We start from the raw sequence: 12583 nt of genomic DNA on the forward strand, positions 1-12583 counted from the left end.
TATGAACCCTTAGTAACTATAAGTTTTTATCTTCGTCTTTGGCATTACTATGCCAGTTCAATTATAGACTCATTTAGACCACGTGAGGGGACAGTGGCAGCTATGGTGGACTACAGGAATATTCAAGAGCCAGCACACCCTTGGAGAAAAAAAGGTTTGCTAAAGATGGCATAAAGAGCCATGGCACAACCTAGGCAGCCAGAATGCAGGCATGAATGGAATTCTCATTCTTCCAGACTATAATACACGAGCATATAGCCTGATCACAAGTGACATAACCCTGCAGGACAAACAGGAACTTTACCCAGTGGTAAATACACACCCACTTAGAAGGCATGGCCATTCTTCCGATGGGAGGGACAAAGAGGACAAACTGTAGGGTGATTTCCAAGGAAATGCAATATAGCCTGGCAGGTTCCCTTTGCTGTGGATGATGAATCCATGTTACCTTGGCTTCTAAAGTGGGGGAAATGACGAGGGAGTGTTGAGCCCCAGGGATCTAGGAGCACCAGAGCTGGATATGAGTTGCCCTCCAAGCATTGAGCAGTTCTTGGTACATTCCTCTCCAAGCTGCACTTTGGGCTTTCTTTTATTATGCTCCTGAAACTTCTGAAACTTGAAACTCAGTCCAGCCCTAGAATTCACACAGTGGAACTATCCTCTTCTGTGACTTCTCTTTTTGATTGGACGGCTCCTTCCAGAACTGCCATTTAAGGAAGGTGCCCAGGAGAGCCACATTTCATTACTCTCTGAGGTTCTCTCCAGACTTTCAATCTTCCTCCTCTTGTGTATTGTCTTCCCCCAATGGTAAGGTCTTTGAAAGCAGAGTGTGTCAGTATTTGTATTCCCACCACTCAGCATGACAGCAATTATTGTTAGTTGACTTATTGACAGACCATTGGAGCTTTGAAATGCCCCATTGGAAGTCTGGTTTCTGCCATGCAGCAAGGTTTTTATGCAAACATCTGGACTGGAGGGGGCACAGGAACAACTGGGTAATGAGAAAGACCTTGGGCATAGGTTCATAGAACATACTCTATTCCCTCAAAAGGAGGAAATGGGTGGACCCCAGATGCAAAAGGCACAATTATCAACCCAACCCCTCATTCTACTGGATAGCTTTGAGATCTTGAGAAACACTAAATTCTGCCAAGTGGCTAGAACATTATTCAGACAGATAAGGGTGACTGAGCTGGGGACAAAAATATCAAACACATCATTAACTTATCCAGCATTATTGAGTTAATTGTGAATCTTACAACCAGAGCAATGGGTAGTAGGTAGCATCCAGGCTGGGACTACCAGTGTAGCTCACATTTATGCCCAGAACCTGTAGGTATTACATGGAATGAATGCTAGCTTCTCAAAGTGAGGTTTGCACTTTTATCAGTGAAATACTGTGATTCTATATTAACCAAAGCAGGAAAATTGAGAGGATGAAAAAAATATAGGAAAATATAGCTACCTTCCATGCAGTGGCCATTGTAGACAAGGGACTAGTTCCTTTGGATATCATAGATTAAGGCCTTGGTAGGTTGGGACACTTTATCTTTGAAGCCTTGCAGGTGATTATGGGAGTTTTAGTAATGATGACCATGGCCTGGGCATGTATTTCCTCTGCCTTAAGATGATATCAGTACCTTTGACCCAATTCTCTTAAGCCCATGTAAGGTCCATCCTTACTATTAGATTGATTAAACACAGATAAATCCTAGTTCTAGTCAATAATGAGAAGTTATACACAGAAACTGAAATGTAAATTAGTTCATCTCCAAAGCTAATAAAACAGAAGCCCGCCATTGCTCCTAAAGGGCATATTAGATTTCTTCAAGACCGGAGAAGGAAAGTCTTCCTATAGTTAAATGTGTTTGTCTTCTGTGGTTCTTAAAGTTCTATTAAGACTGCTTTTGAATAAGATATGATTCTTTTACCATGACAGGTTCCGGTCTCAATTTAGTCACTAACTCCCCAGACAAGACACATATCCTTCAGGCAAGACACATATCCTTCCAGGGCCTCAGTCTCCTCAGGAGCAAAAATAAGGCTAATTCAGTTATACCCACTGAATTAGCAAAGAGAGAGAAAGTGAGTGTAAAATGGGAAAAATTCAAAATTCAGAGGCATTTCCCAATCAGGAGAATCAGCTAATGGGGCCCAGGAAAACACACACACACACACACACACACACACACACACATTCACTGCTGTTAGGGTTATGCAACTGGTTGAACCACTTTGGGAAAGCAGTATGGAATTATCCAATAGAAGTTACAAAGATATTCATGCATTTTGACCTGGAAAAAGGGCATAAGCCAAAAGAAATCTGCGACAGGAAAAAAAGATCTTTCTGTACAGAAATATTCCTAGCAAACTAAAAACAAACTATACCAGCAATTGAAGAATGGCTGAATAAATTATGCTGGACAGATGTAATGGAATATGATGCTCTAAGCAATGACAAATACAAGAATTCCAAATAACAAAGGAAGACACATCAACTCAGGCAGTGGAGAAAGTAGGACTAAAAGAACACACTGATTACAACTATGTAATTGAAGATGACAACAGCAACAAAATTCATGTTAAATACAAAAGACAATATTGACACAATCTTGTTAAAATCAAGTTTCTTTTAACAATTGGTAAATAACACTGAATATCGTTACATGTGCAATCACTTGTAATCACTTGTTTTTGCACTTTGTTCAGTAGTTTATATTTGTTTTTAATCTCATTTTTGTTCATATAATTTGAATGCTCATGTTGGTGGAAATTGAAACAAAACTGATCAACGAAAAAAAATGATCTGAAAATGTCAACCAAAAAACAAATGAGAAATTGGTCTAGATAATCTTTAAGGTCCCTTCCATGAGGTATTGTGGTATTATGGGAAGAGGGGTCTTAGTACCAGAGATCCAGTTCAAATCCTAATCCTCAACTGCTATGTTGTATTGTATTTGGCAAGTCACTTCAATTTGGCCTCAATGGTGAGCTATGTGATCTATTTACTCTCAATACTATTCCATGATGCTGTGGGAGAAATGCTTTGTTCAACATTGTATGAATACAAGCTATATTATTCCAGCTCTAAAATTATATGATTTTGTTATTTTCAACCCTGGGAGAGTAGACCTAGCCTTTGTTTTTAAGTTGTATTATTTTTTTTTGAGGACTAACAGAAGAGGTGCGGTGCAGGCAGTGACAGTCCTGTATCCATAAATCAAATTTAGATAAAATCCTTTTCCAAAGCTACTTCCTGGGGGAGAAGGGGGCAAAACCCAGGGCCAGAAAGAGCTAGTTCAACAGTCACCTGTGCCATTATAAAGCCAGGGTAATGAAAATTTAAATCCAGATATAAACTTTTCTGTTAGTTCTGCCACCCAAATCATTACCCACATCAAGTAAATCAAATTGGGCACTCAGCTCAGTGAAATGGTCTTCCCATTCCCTCCTGTACCATACTAGGGAAGGGTAAGGGAAATCTCAGCAAAGACATATCTTTGCATCTATATACCACGTAGAAACCATCTAACAGGAATTGGGGAACTCAGAAAAGAACTAGAATAAAGAAGCTGGCTCCATTTTCCTTGACTATAGGGAGTAGTGGTGGTAGGTGGGCAATGAAGATAACAGCAACTGAAGCTGTTTATCTTATTAAATCTTCAGGTCTGAGATGCAACTAATCCAATTTTCTATACCACTGCTACAAGGATTCCCCAATTCCAAAGAAACCCTTTCTCTACTGCATACCACCATAGTATCTCACATCCAGATGACTGTGACAATATCCCATTTGGTCATAGCTCTAATTTGGCATACAGCAGCCCTCACTCAGTAAAGACCTGTTCCTGTGAAGTATGTTTCTGGCCCAGGCCATGCTCTCCTCCATTGTCCCAGAATCATTTTTCAGCGCCTTCCCCCACATACACTGTAAGCTCAAACAGGGCAGCAACAATGTCTTCTTTGAATACTCTCTAAAACTCAGAGCCTGGTTAGTGCTGGTTTGCAAAGGGATGAACTCACCAAAAACTTATTCAATTGATTTCGGAAGGGAAAGCTTTTCCCACTGGTTTATTGAATCTTTTCTGACTCATTAAAAATTAATAAGTTACCTGAATGATCTGCAAATCCTACCACACACAGGTAAGAAGCAATAATAATAGCATCTCATATCTCCATAGTGCATAACACAGATTAGCTAATGTGATCCTCACCATAGCCCTCTGAAGAAGGTGCTGTTCTTAGATTCGTTTTTATCATGCTACTTTATTATTTATGATGATACTCATTTTAAGATGAAGAAATCGAGGGTCAGACAAGTTGAGTGACTTGACCAGGGTCAAAAGAGCTAATGTAAGTGGCAGGATTTAAATCCAGTCTTCCCAACCCTTAAGTCCAGGGTTCTATTCACCATGAAATTCTGCCTGTCTCTAAATTTTTACAGTACACATCAGGACACAGTATACTTCCTAAGGGCCACAGGACAGGTAGTTGACAACAGGTGAAAAGGAACATTAATGTCAGCTAGAAAAGTAATGGGCCCAAGGTGGGGCTGTAAAGACACCTCCAAATGGTGCCATGATGGTTTGGTTGGAAATCAGTCAACTTGACTGGTCCACCTTCTTTCTACACAATCAACATTAAATATTAGGGAGGTAGGGAATTGAGGGCTGAGAAAATGTCAAAATATACATCTGTTTCCTTCCATCCCCAGGCCTCCTGACCTTTGTCTAACACAAGTCACTCAGTAGCTGTGGTGAAATGTGGTGCTATAAAGTAAGGAGATGGGGAGTTTGGGAGAGGAGAAGGGAAAGCAGAAGGCATAGAGGAGAAATCCCTGAAGACAGTGGCAGCTATTTGGTGCCTGAGTTTTGGCTAAAATTTGATCTTTAAAGCAATCACTGAGCAGTTGGCAATGGAGGCTACTGGAGGTCTGACTTGGAAGGAAGGGATGGGAAGCTGTGGTGGCATAAGGGAATGCTACAGACTGGGTGATGTTTTAGTCCCTTGATCTGGATGGCAAAGGGTCAGGGACTCGGAAGACATGATGAACTTAATGGTAGAAACAATGAGAGGGGGAGAAAGTGTCACGGGGAGGATGAGAGAGGGAGGAAAAAACTATCATCTTTTTCTCACCAGGACCCATGGAGAACCATACCTGTTGGATATCAATTTTCCTCTTTCACAGTCAAAAGAAAGGAAAAGTATAAGGCTCACAGTGCTCAATTCTCCAATTAACCCAAAATGAGAAGAAGCTAAGAAGAAAAGTACATGTAGGTTGACTCAGAGGACCAAGTCCAAGTGCATTATAACTGACAGACTGAGGATATACCTTACCCCTCAGTCTCTCTGACTACTGAAATGGTATGGAAAGTTACCATCCATTCAGTGTTAATTACAGTAGTTAATTTTCCCCTATAAAATCTTTTGCACATTAATAACTGCTCAGGTAAAGAAGGCTTTTTAAAGACATCTCCACCCAATCCTTAGGCTGGAGAGTCACCACCACCAGAATTTACTTCACATTCCTAAGGAAAGGGGGCGGGGATTGGAGGAGGGGAGAGTTCCTGTAAACATTTATTTTCCCTACTATAAAAATAAAGGGAAGTCCAAGGTAGTATAGGGAGGGAGGGATAAGCAGTGGGAGGAAGGAGTCTCGTTTCAAGGTTTTTTTCAGATTGGCTACAAACCTCCCCTTCCATGAGGCTGAGGTTAAGGTACAGAAAGCATTCTGAAGGTGGGTCCAGATGAAGGGCCAAGAGGAGAGTTAAGGCAAATGAAGCTATATAGACAGGGCAAAGTGACTGGTAGAATTCAGAGGCTTCTGTCAGGACAGGATGAAAAGCCATTTTGATCCCTAGGTTTGGGGGGTTAAGGGTAGAAGGAAGGTGGTGAGGATATGATACCTTTGGGACAACCATGGCTCATGAGCCAAAGTGGGCACAGGTGACCCAGCAGGGGAAAACAAGACAGGAATGTGGAAAGTACTGGCCCCTGAGAGGGCGCGTAAGTGCTCCCTCCCTGGGTCTCTTTGGAAGAATCCTGGGTAGACTGGGAGCCTTGTAGCATTTGTATGGCTCCCACCAAGCATCCGCACCGACTCAAGCATCCACTCCAAAGTAGAGTCGGAGTTGTTCCAAAAAGACGAAGGTGAGGACAGTGTGGGGGACTAGACGGATTCCAGCAGGTAAAAAGCCCTGAAGTGAGATAAGACAAGATAAAATTAGAGGGTGAGGTGTGTTGGGAGGGAAAGGGAGAAGAAAGGAGGGAAAGATGCTGAACCCTGCAGAAAATTCCAGGGTCAGGGCCTAAACATCCAAGTACAGTGCCCACAATCAGAGCTACAACCCACCCTCCCCAAATCTTCTTGCCCCATAGCTCATTGGTACCTTGTAAAAAGCCAATGGTCCAAGTTTCGCTGTCTCCAAAGTGCAGTGAATGACACCCTGAAACAGATAAATAAATCAACATCTCTGGAGGAATAACGGTTCCATCATACCTTCCATACTAAGGCATTTCATGTCCCCAGATCTCCAAGCGGACCACCCCAGAACACCTGATTTGGAGTCGGAATTAGGTTTACTTGACTATGTGGTCTTGGGCCAGACACTTCTTATTTTGCACTCAATTTCCTCCTCTGTCAAAGGAGAACTAAGTTAGATTAAATGATCTTTAAGGTCCTTTTCAGTTCTGATGTTCAGTGAGGCTGGCTCAGACACACCAGGAACTTAGTTCTGTGTAGCAGGTCAACTAGGTTTCTGAGAAGGTGAACGAGGGAATAGTTGGGAGCTATCCTGAAAGTTGTCAGCCTCAAGGAGAGAGAAAAGATAGGCAGCAGGATGGCTCTTATGCCAGAATGGCAATAGCAGCTGTTGACATAGTTACCCGATATTCTCCCTTGGAGTTCATCAGACGAGTCTTAAGTACGTCTATGGGTTGGCAGAGAAAGGTGGCACACCCGCCCTATGGAGAAGCAAGGTTATGAGTTGCAAGAGAACCTCTCTTTCATAGGTCTTTTCTTCTTGAGGTTCTCAGGGGTCTTGCCTGGTAGACAGCTCTAGTAGACAGTCTGGTATTATCCTGGAATTAAATAACTGAAGAGTCATTAAAGCTTCTCACCCTTCAGCTGTTTTAAGCCATGGAAGAAATTAACCAGACAGCCATCCAAGCTGCCTACCATCCGCTCTCCTCCTCATTCCTCTCCCTATTCACAGGCTCTTACAATGGCCACTCCAAAGTACCTCAGCCACTCCCAAGTCTTTTTAAAAAACAAGGCATGTTTTTATTGGATAATAGAACGTCCCTTTTCTGTGGGTCATTCCACAGCAGAACAGCATCCATGAACTTCAGGGGGTCCAAGTACAAAGTGTAATGATAACTTAAAAGGACATGGGGAACTTACAGCAATGAAACTGGACAGGAAGTGGGCAAAGATGTTGTCCGAGATCATTTCTGTGCTGAGGACCAGCTGCTTGACTTGGTCATAGCAAGAGAGCTGCAAGGAGTGAGGGAGAAGGACCATTAGCGGCTCCAAACAAGCCCAGAGGAAGCATTCCCTCAGGGGCCAGAATTAAAAGGGGATTCGCTGCCCTCAAAGAACCCCTGTGGGAAGTAGGAAGTGTTTCAGTGAGGCCTCTCTCTAGCCTATAACCCATTCTTTTTGCATCAGATAATCTGTGTTAAATTAATGATGAATTAATTAATATTAATTAATTCAATGAACACTGATTAAGTATCTGAGAAAGGGATTATAGGGGATACAAATATCAACAGACACAGATCCTGAGGAGCTTATAATCCAGGAGAGTGACAGGGCTTTAGGAGCCTTAGGTACAAACTGGAATGACAGCCTGAACCTCCTGGGTGTGTGGTGGGAAGGAAGGGAGAGGGAGGAATATGCAAGGTCATAAATTTCTTGTGGATGGGAGCATAGCACCAGTCTTAGAGTCAAGAAAAACTGGGTTCAAGTCTTGTCTTTGACGCATATAAGTATGACATACTATAAGTAATTCATTTAATCTCTCAGCACCCCCAGGCAAACAATCTTAAGGACTGACAAATTGCCGATCTTTATCAGGGAAGGGAGTTTCCACACAGATGAAGTCACAGATCTAGTTAAATTGGGGGAGAAGAAAAGATATAAAAGACCAGGGTCTCTCTTCATCTGGCTGAGTTATCAGAATCCCAGCTCTCATTTACTTGACTGTGTGATCAGATAATTCCTTTCTACTTTCAGGAGGCTTCAGTTTCTTCCTCTATCCAAGTACTTGAATTGATTCTTAAAGGTTGGCAAGGATTTTGGAAAGCCAAGCTGGGACTGGGGTGAGGGGAGGATAGAACACCTTCCAGGTAGGAGTGAGAAGACTGCATGAACAAAAAGCAGAGGTCGAGGTCAGAGAACAGGCTGCAGAAGGAAACCAGCCTTGCCTCCACCATCAGGGAACCTGGCGTTGAGGGCCACTTGTCACAGCTGAATTTTGCACGGCTTCCCTAGCCAAAGAAGAGCAAGAAAGCTGACCCCAGCTCACCCGGCTCTGTACAATCTGGCTCCACATAGGAGGTGCAGCTGAGAGGCCACCTACCTGCCCCACAGTAACAAGAGCCCCTCGGGATGATGCCATTGTAGCTCCAGAAAACAATTTCTTTATACCTTCTGCAAAAGGGGGGGAGACCAGGTTAATGGTTTCTCTTTAGCTCTATTTTCTAGTGTCAAGAGAACAATTTCAATTCTCCCTTTAGCTTCTGTTCCCTGGCAGTCCATCATTCTACCTGCCTGACCTCTGAAAGAACTGAATCCATTCATTCAGCATACATGCTCAGGGTTTCCTTTAAGCCCAAACCTCCCTGGTGCATATTTCTCCATTAACAATTTGATTCCACTAAAACACTATGTGACTACCATGTGCACAGTAGTTATTTTGCTAGGTAAACTGGACACAAATGAAAATGAAGGTGTATTTCTAGGACCTTACAAGCTTATAATTAAAAGGCAGCTAGGTGGCACAGTAGACAGAATGCTGGACCTGGAATTAGGAAGACCCAAGTTCAAATCCAGTTACTTCAAATTCAGATACTTGCACTATATGGAACGCTAACTATTATTATTTATTATTATTAATCTGAGATATGGAATACTACAACATGGCTACAAATGAACATGATTTAAAGTACAGTATGATAGAAACAAAGGAGTGATCTAGGCAAAGTGGTTTAAAGTGGTTTAAAAATTAATCATGAAGGAGACTGCCTTCAATTGGAGAAAAGAGAGAGAGGGAGGCAGGGAAGTAGAGAGGGAGGGAGGGACAAAGGAAGGGAAGGAGAAGGGAAAGAGGGGAGGGAGAGGGGAAGAAGAAAGGGAAAAAGGAAAGGAGTAATTTCAGTAGGCAGTGATGTGGGAGAAAAGTATTTCAGGCATGACACAAGGCTGTGTGAATTTGTGGGTATAAGGGAGCACAGGATGATACCACAGAACTGCACAGGAAAGCTGGGGAACCCTATGAAATAAGTGGTTCTGGAGTCAGAGGACCTGGGGGACTTGGGACAAATCATTAACACTGCTGAGTCTTGGGTTCCTTTTCTAAAAAATAAGGGGGTTGGAGATGACAGCTTCTTTAGATACATGATCCTACGAACCTGTGAGAAAGGTATGTTGGAGTCAAATTGTGGAGGGCATCTGAATGTCAGACTACGGTTGATCCTATGGAAACCATCCTAAGGCGACAGATTTGACAATTCCCCTCAATTCAGGCCCAGGGACATAGGATGTTCAGTGTTGAAAATGCCCTAAACCGACCCAGAACCATGCCACCCATTCTGGAATGTATCTTACCTTCACGGGCTACACGTATGATGCCATCTAATGCATGGGAGTAGCTATGGGATAAGACAAGGCCAAGTTAAGCTCCCATTTAAAGGGAATTCCCAAACATGCCTCTCACCCCACCCCCAATTCCTGTCAGACATTTGCTGATCTTCTTGCAGAAATCTTGAACAATTCTTGACTCCTGTCCTCCGGTTTCCAGACCTCCCCACAGCAGCTTGAGGAAGGGTCTTCACTGATCTTTTATTCAACCTTCACTCCCCTTCCTTCTGTCCCAATTTATCTTCTCTCCCCAGTCCAATACCTCAAGTCAGAGACTGCTGAGTGTGGGAAGGGACTTCAGAGGTCTTTAGTCTAAGCCATACCTACTACCGAGTTCCTCTATACCATACAAGTTATCACCCAACCTCAAGTGATAGGGAGAGGGGCTCAATACTTATCAATTCATTCCACTTTGGAATAGCTCTAAATGTTGCCAAGTTTGTTGCTGTGGTTGTTTTTACATACAAAGATGAAATATATTTCTCTGTAACTTTTTCACCACTGGTCCCAGTGCTACCTGCCTGGACCAAGCTAAACAAGTGTCCACCATTTTCCATATGATGATTCTTGACTTATATGAACACATTAATCATCCTAGGTCTTCTCTTAAGGCTAAACAGTTCCTAGTTCCTTCAAGTGGAATTCCTGTGATTGTCTTTGCCTGTTGTATACAGGCAGCTATGGATTCTCCTAGATCCAAGAATGGTAATCTCCCAAATTCCTTCTCACCATACACAATGAGAGGCCATGAACACAAACTCTCCTCAATCACCCTGCCCCTCCTCTACTACTCACTTCCGCCTTTGGTGCACAGGTAACTTCATGTCATTCTGCATCCTGAAACCCAAAACCACATACAGTAATCAAGAAAAGCAAGACCAGAGAGGGTGGGTGACAGATGGGGATGAGATGTGAATTTTCCTGCTTCCAATAGTGAGCCCTTGATTTCTATCCTAACCCTCTGGAAGTTAAGAATTTTCAGATAAAATTACTTATCAGCTTCCCTTTAAGAATGCTTTCTGACCTAAGATTCATTAGGAAATCCCTTTATTATGGAATCAAGTTATCTCTGCATGCTTTAACTTCAGTTAAAATAGAGCAATGAAGGAAAACTGAGTTTGGAGACAGGCCAAAATTTCACTTTTAGCTACTGTAGGTTACTCAGAAAAATTTTGCCTCTGTATTATCACTGTCTATAATAAGTTACAGTAACATGAGAGAAGAATGAGGGTTTTTTGGGGGGGTAAGGACACTGAACAGTAGTCAAAGAAAGTACTCAAAAGATGACCACTGGAGACTAAAACTCACAAAGGCACCAAAAGAACATAAAATTGAGCTAAATGTCAAAAAAATAGTTAAATTTAATAAGAAAATATTCTGTATGTAAAAAAAAATTGCTTTCCAGCTTGACTTTCTTGCTATCTGGGCTACTTAGTTCTTATTCAGAGAAGAGGAAATAAAACACCCATTTGACCATTTTTTTAGATTAAACCAGACAAACAGGCACCGGTCTAGTCACATCTTTTGTTTGTTTCTTTCCTTAATTCTGACTTTGTCTCATGTCCCACAGACCCATGACAAGAAAACCAAGATAAAAATGGTCTTCGGGCAGAGGCTGACTGAAACTGACTGGTCATGACTGAGAGGCCACACACTTACCTGACATTCACCATATCTGCGGGAGTCCCTACAAAACCACCAGCAAAACCTGAAAGAGGCAAAGAGAACATGAAATTTCACAACCCTGATCTGTCATCTGACTCTCACTGAACTGCATTTCTGATCTTTCTGATAAATCTGAGTTCCCTTCCCTCCACCCCACAAATATCCTCTGATAATAATAATGCTTTTACCTCCAAGAGCTCCCAACAACACCTTCTTATAGAAAGGGATGGGCCCCTGGTTCCCTTCAGTTAGTCGGTCTCGGAATGACTCGTAGATGGCAAATCGGGTAAGGGAATAGGTCATCTGTGGATGACAACATCATAATTTAGAAAGAAAGCTCTTTGATGAGCCATCTTCACACACATCATACAATGACATAAAGACAGACAGGCTACAACTGGACACAGCCAGCAGCGCTCAAAGCACTGGGACAGCCTGCTAGAGCTAGCGTTCCCCAACCTCTGGGGAGTCCCAGCTACTGCAATTGCCACACATTTTGCTTCCTTCCTGGCTTCCCACCCACTCCCCCATCCTACCAATTCTAAGATGCTCAGGCACAGCCCTCCATTCAGGAAGAAGTAGTGCTTCTTTGTCTCTCTGCAATCCAGGCCACCATCTATGACCCTCTTCTTCCCTACTCTCTCTACAATTTTCTCCCAGTTGTTCTGGTAAGGACTTCTTTGTTTGGCAGAACCCAACTTCTGTTGGGGTTAGGTGAACTGACTGCCCTCCTCATTCCTGCCCCCAGGATACCTTTACTCTTGGCTAGGGGCCTCTAACTGAGTTAGTTTGGTTTTTTAAATTCAATTTTATCTTATTTTCAGTTCTGAATTCTTGTCTGCTCCACTACCCCCTCCTTTACTGTTTGAAAAGGAGAACATTAGGAGAATCCATTACAAATATGTATAATCTAGCAAAATAAATTCTCACATTGGCCATATGGGGGGGAAGGGGAAAAGGGGGAGGGAGGGAGAGGGAGAGAGAGAGAGAGAGAAAGAGAGAGAAAGAAAGAGAGAGAGAGAGAGAGAGAGAGAGAGAGAGAGAGAGAGAGAGAGA

The 12583-nt window shown here is 42.6% G+C and overlaps 1 protein-coding gene across 1 annotated transcript in view; it reads right to left on the reverse strand.

Annotated features, from left to right (window-relative positions):
* Positions 1 to 2532: 2532 nt before the first annotated feature.
* Positions 2533 to 12583, reverse strand: part of LOC138142936 (mitochondrial dicarboxylate carrier-like) — a 31897-nt gene continuing 21846 nt past the window's right edge. The window contains exons 3-11 of the mRNA XM_069064059.1: positions 11716 to 11830; positions 11522 to 11570; positions 10658 to 10699; positions 9830 to 9873; positions 8583 to 8653; positions 7403 to 7495; positions 6886 to 6963; positions 6390 to 6446; positions 2533 to 6197 (exon numbers count right to left, since the gene is read on the reverse strand). Of these exons, the coding sequence (XP_068920160.1) occupies positions 6102 to 6197; positions 6390 to 6446; positions 6886 to 6963; positions 7403 to 7495; positions 8583 to 8653; positions 9830 to 9873; positions 10658 to 10699; positions 11522 to 11570; positions 11716 to 11830 (645 nt within the window). The 3' untranslated portion in view covers positions 2533 to 6101. The remainder of the gene's footprint in view (positions 6198 to 6389; positions 6447 to 6885; positions 6964 to 7402; positions 7496 to 8582; positions 8654 to 9829; positions 9874 to 10657; positions 10700 to 11521; positions 11571 to 11715; positions 11831 to 12583) is intronic.

The sequence above is a fragment of the Petaurus breviceps genome, unplaced genomic scaffold, assembly GCF_028583685.1.
Source record: "Petaurus breviceps papuanus isolate PSGF00001 unplaced genomic scaffold, PetGlider_PUasm1.0 90617, whole genome shotgun sequence".
In the NCBI taxonomy this organism is placed as follows: domain Eukaryota; kingdom Metazoa; phylum Chordata; class Mammalia; order Diprotodontia; family Petauridae; genus Petaurus; species Petaurus breviceps.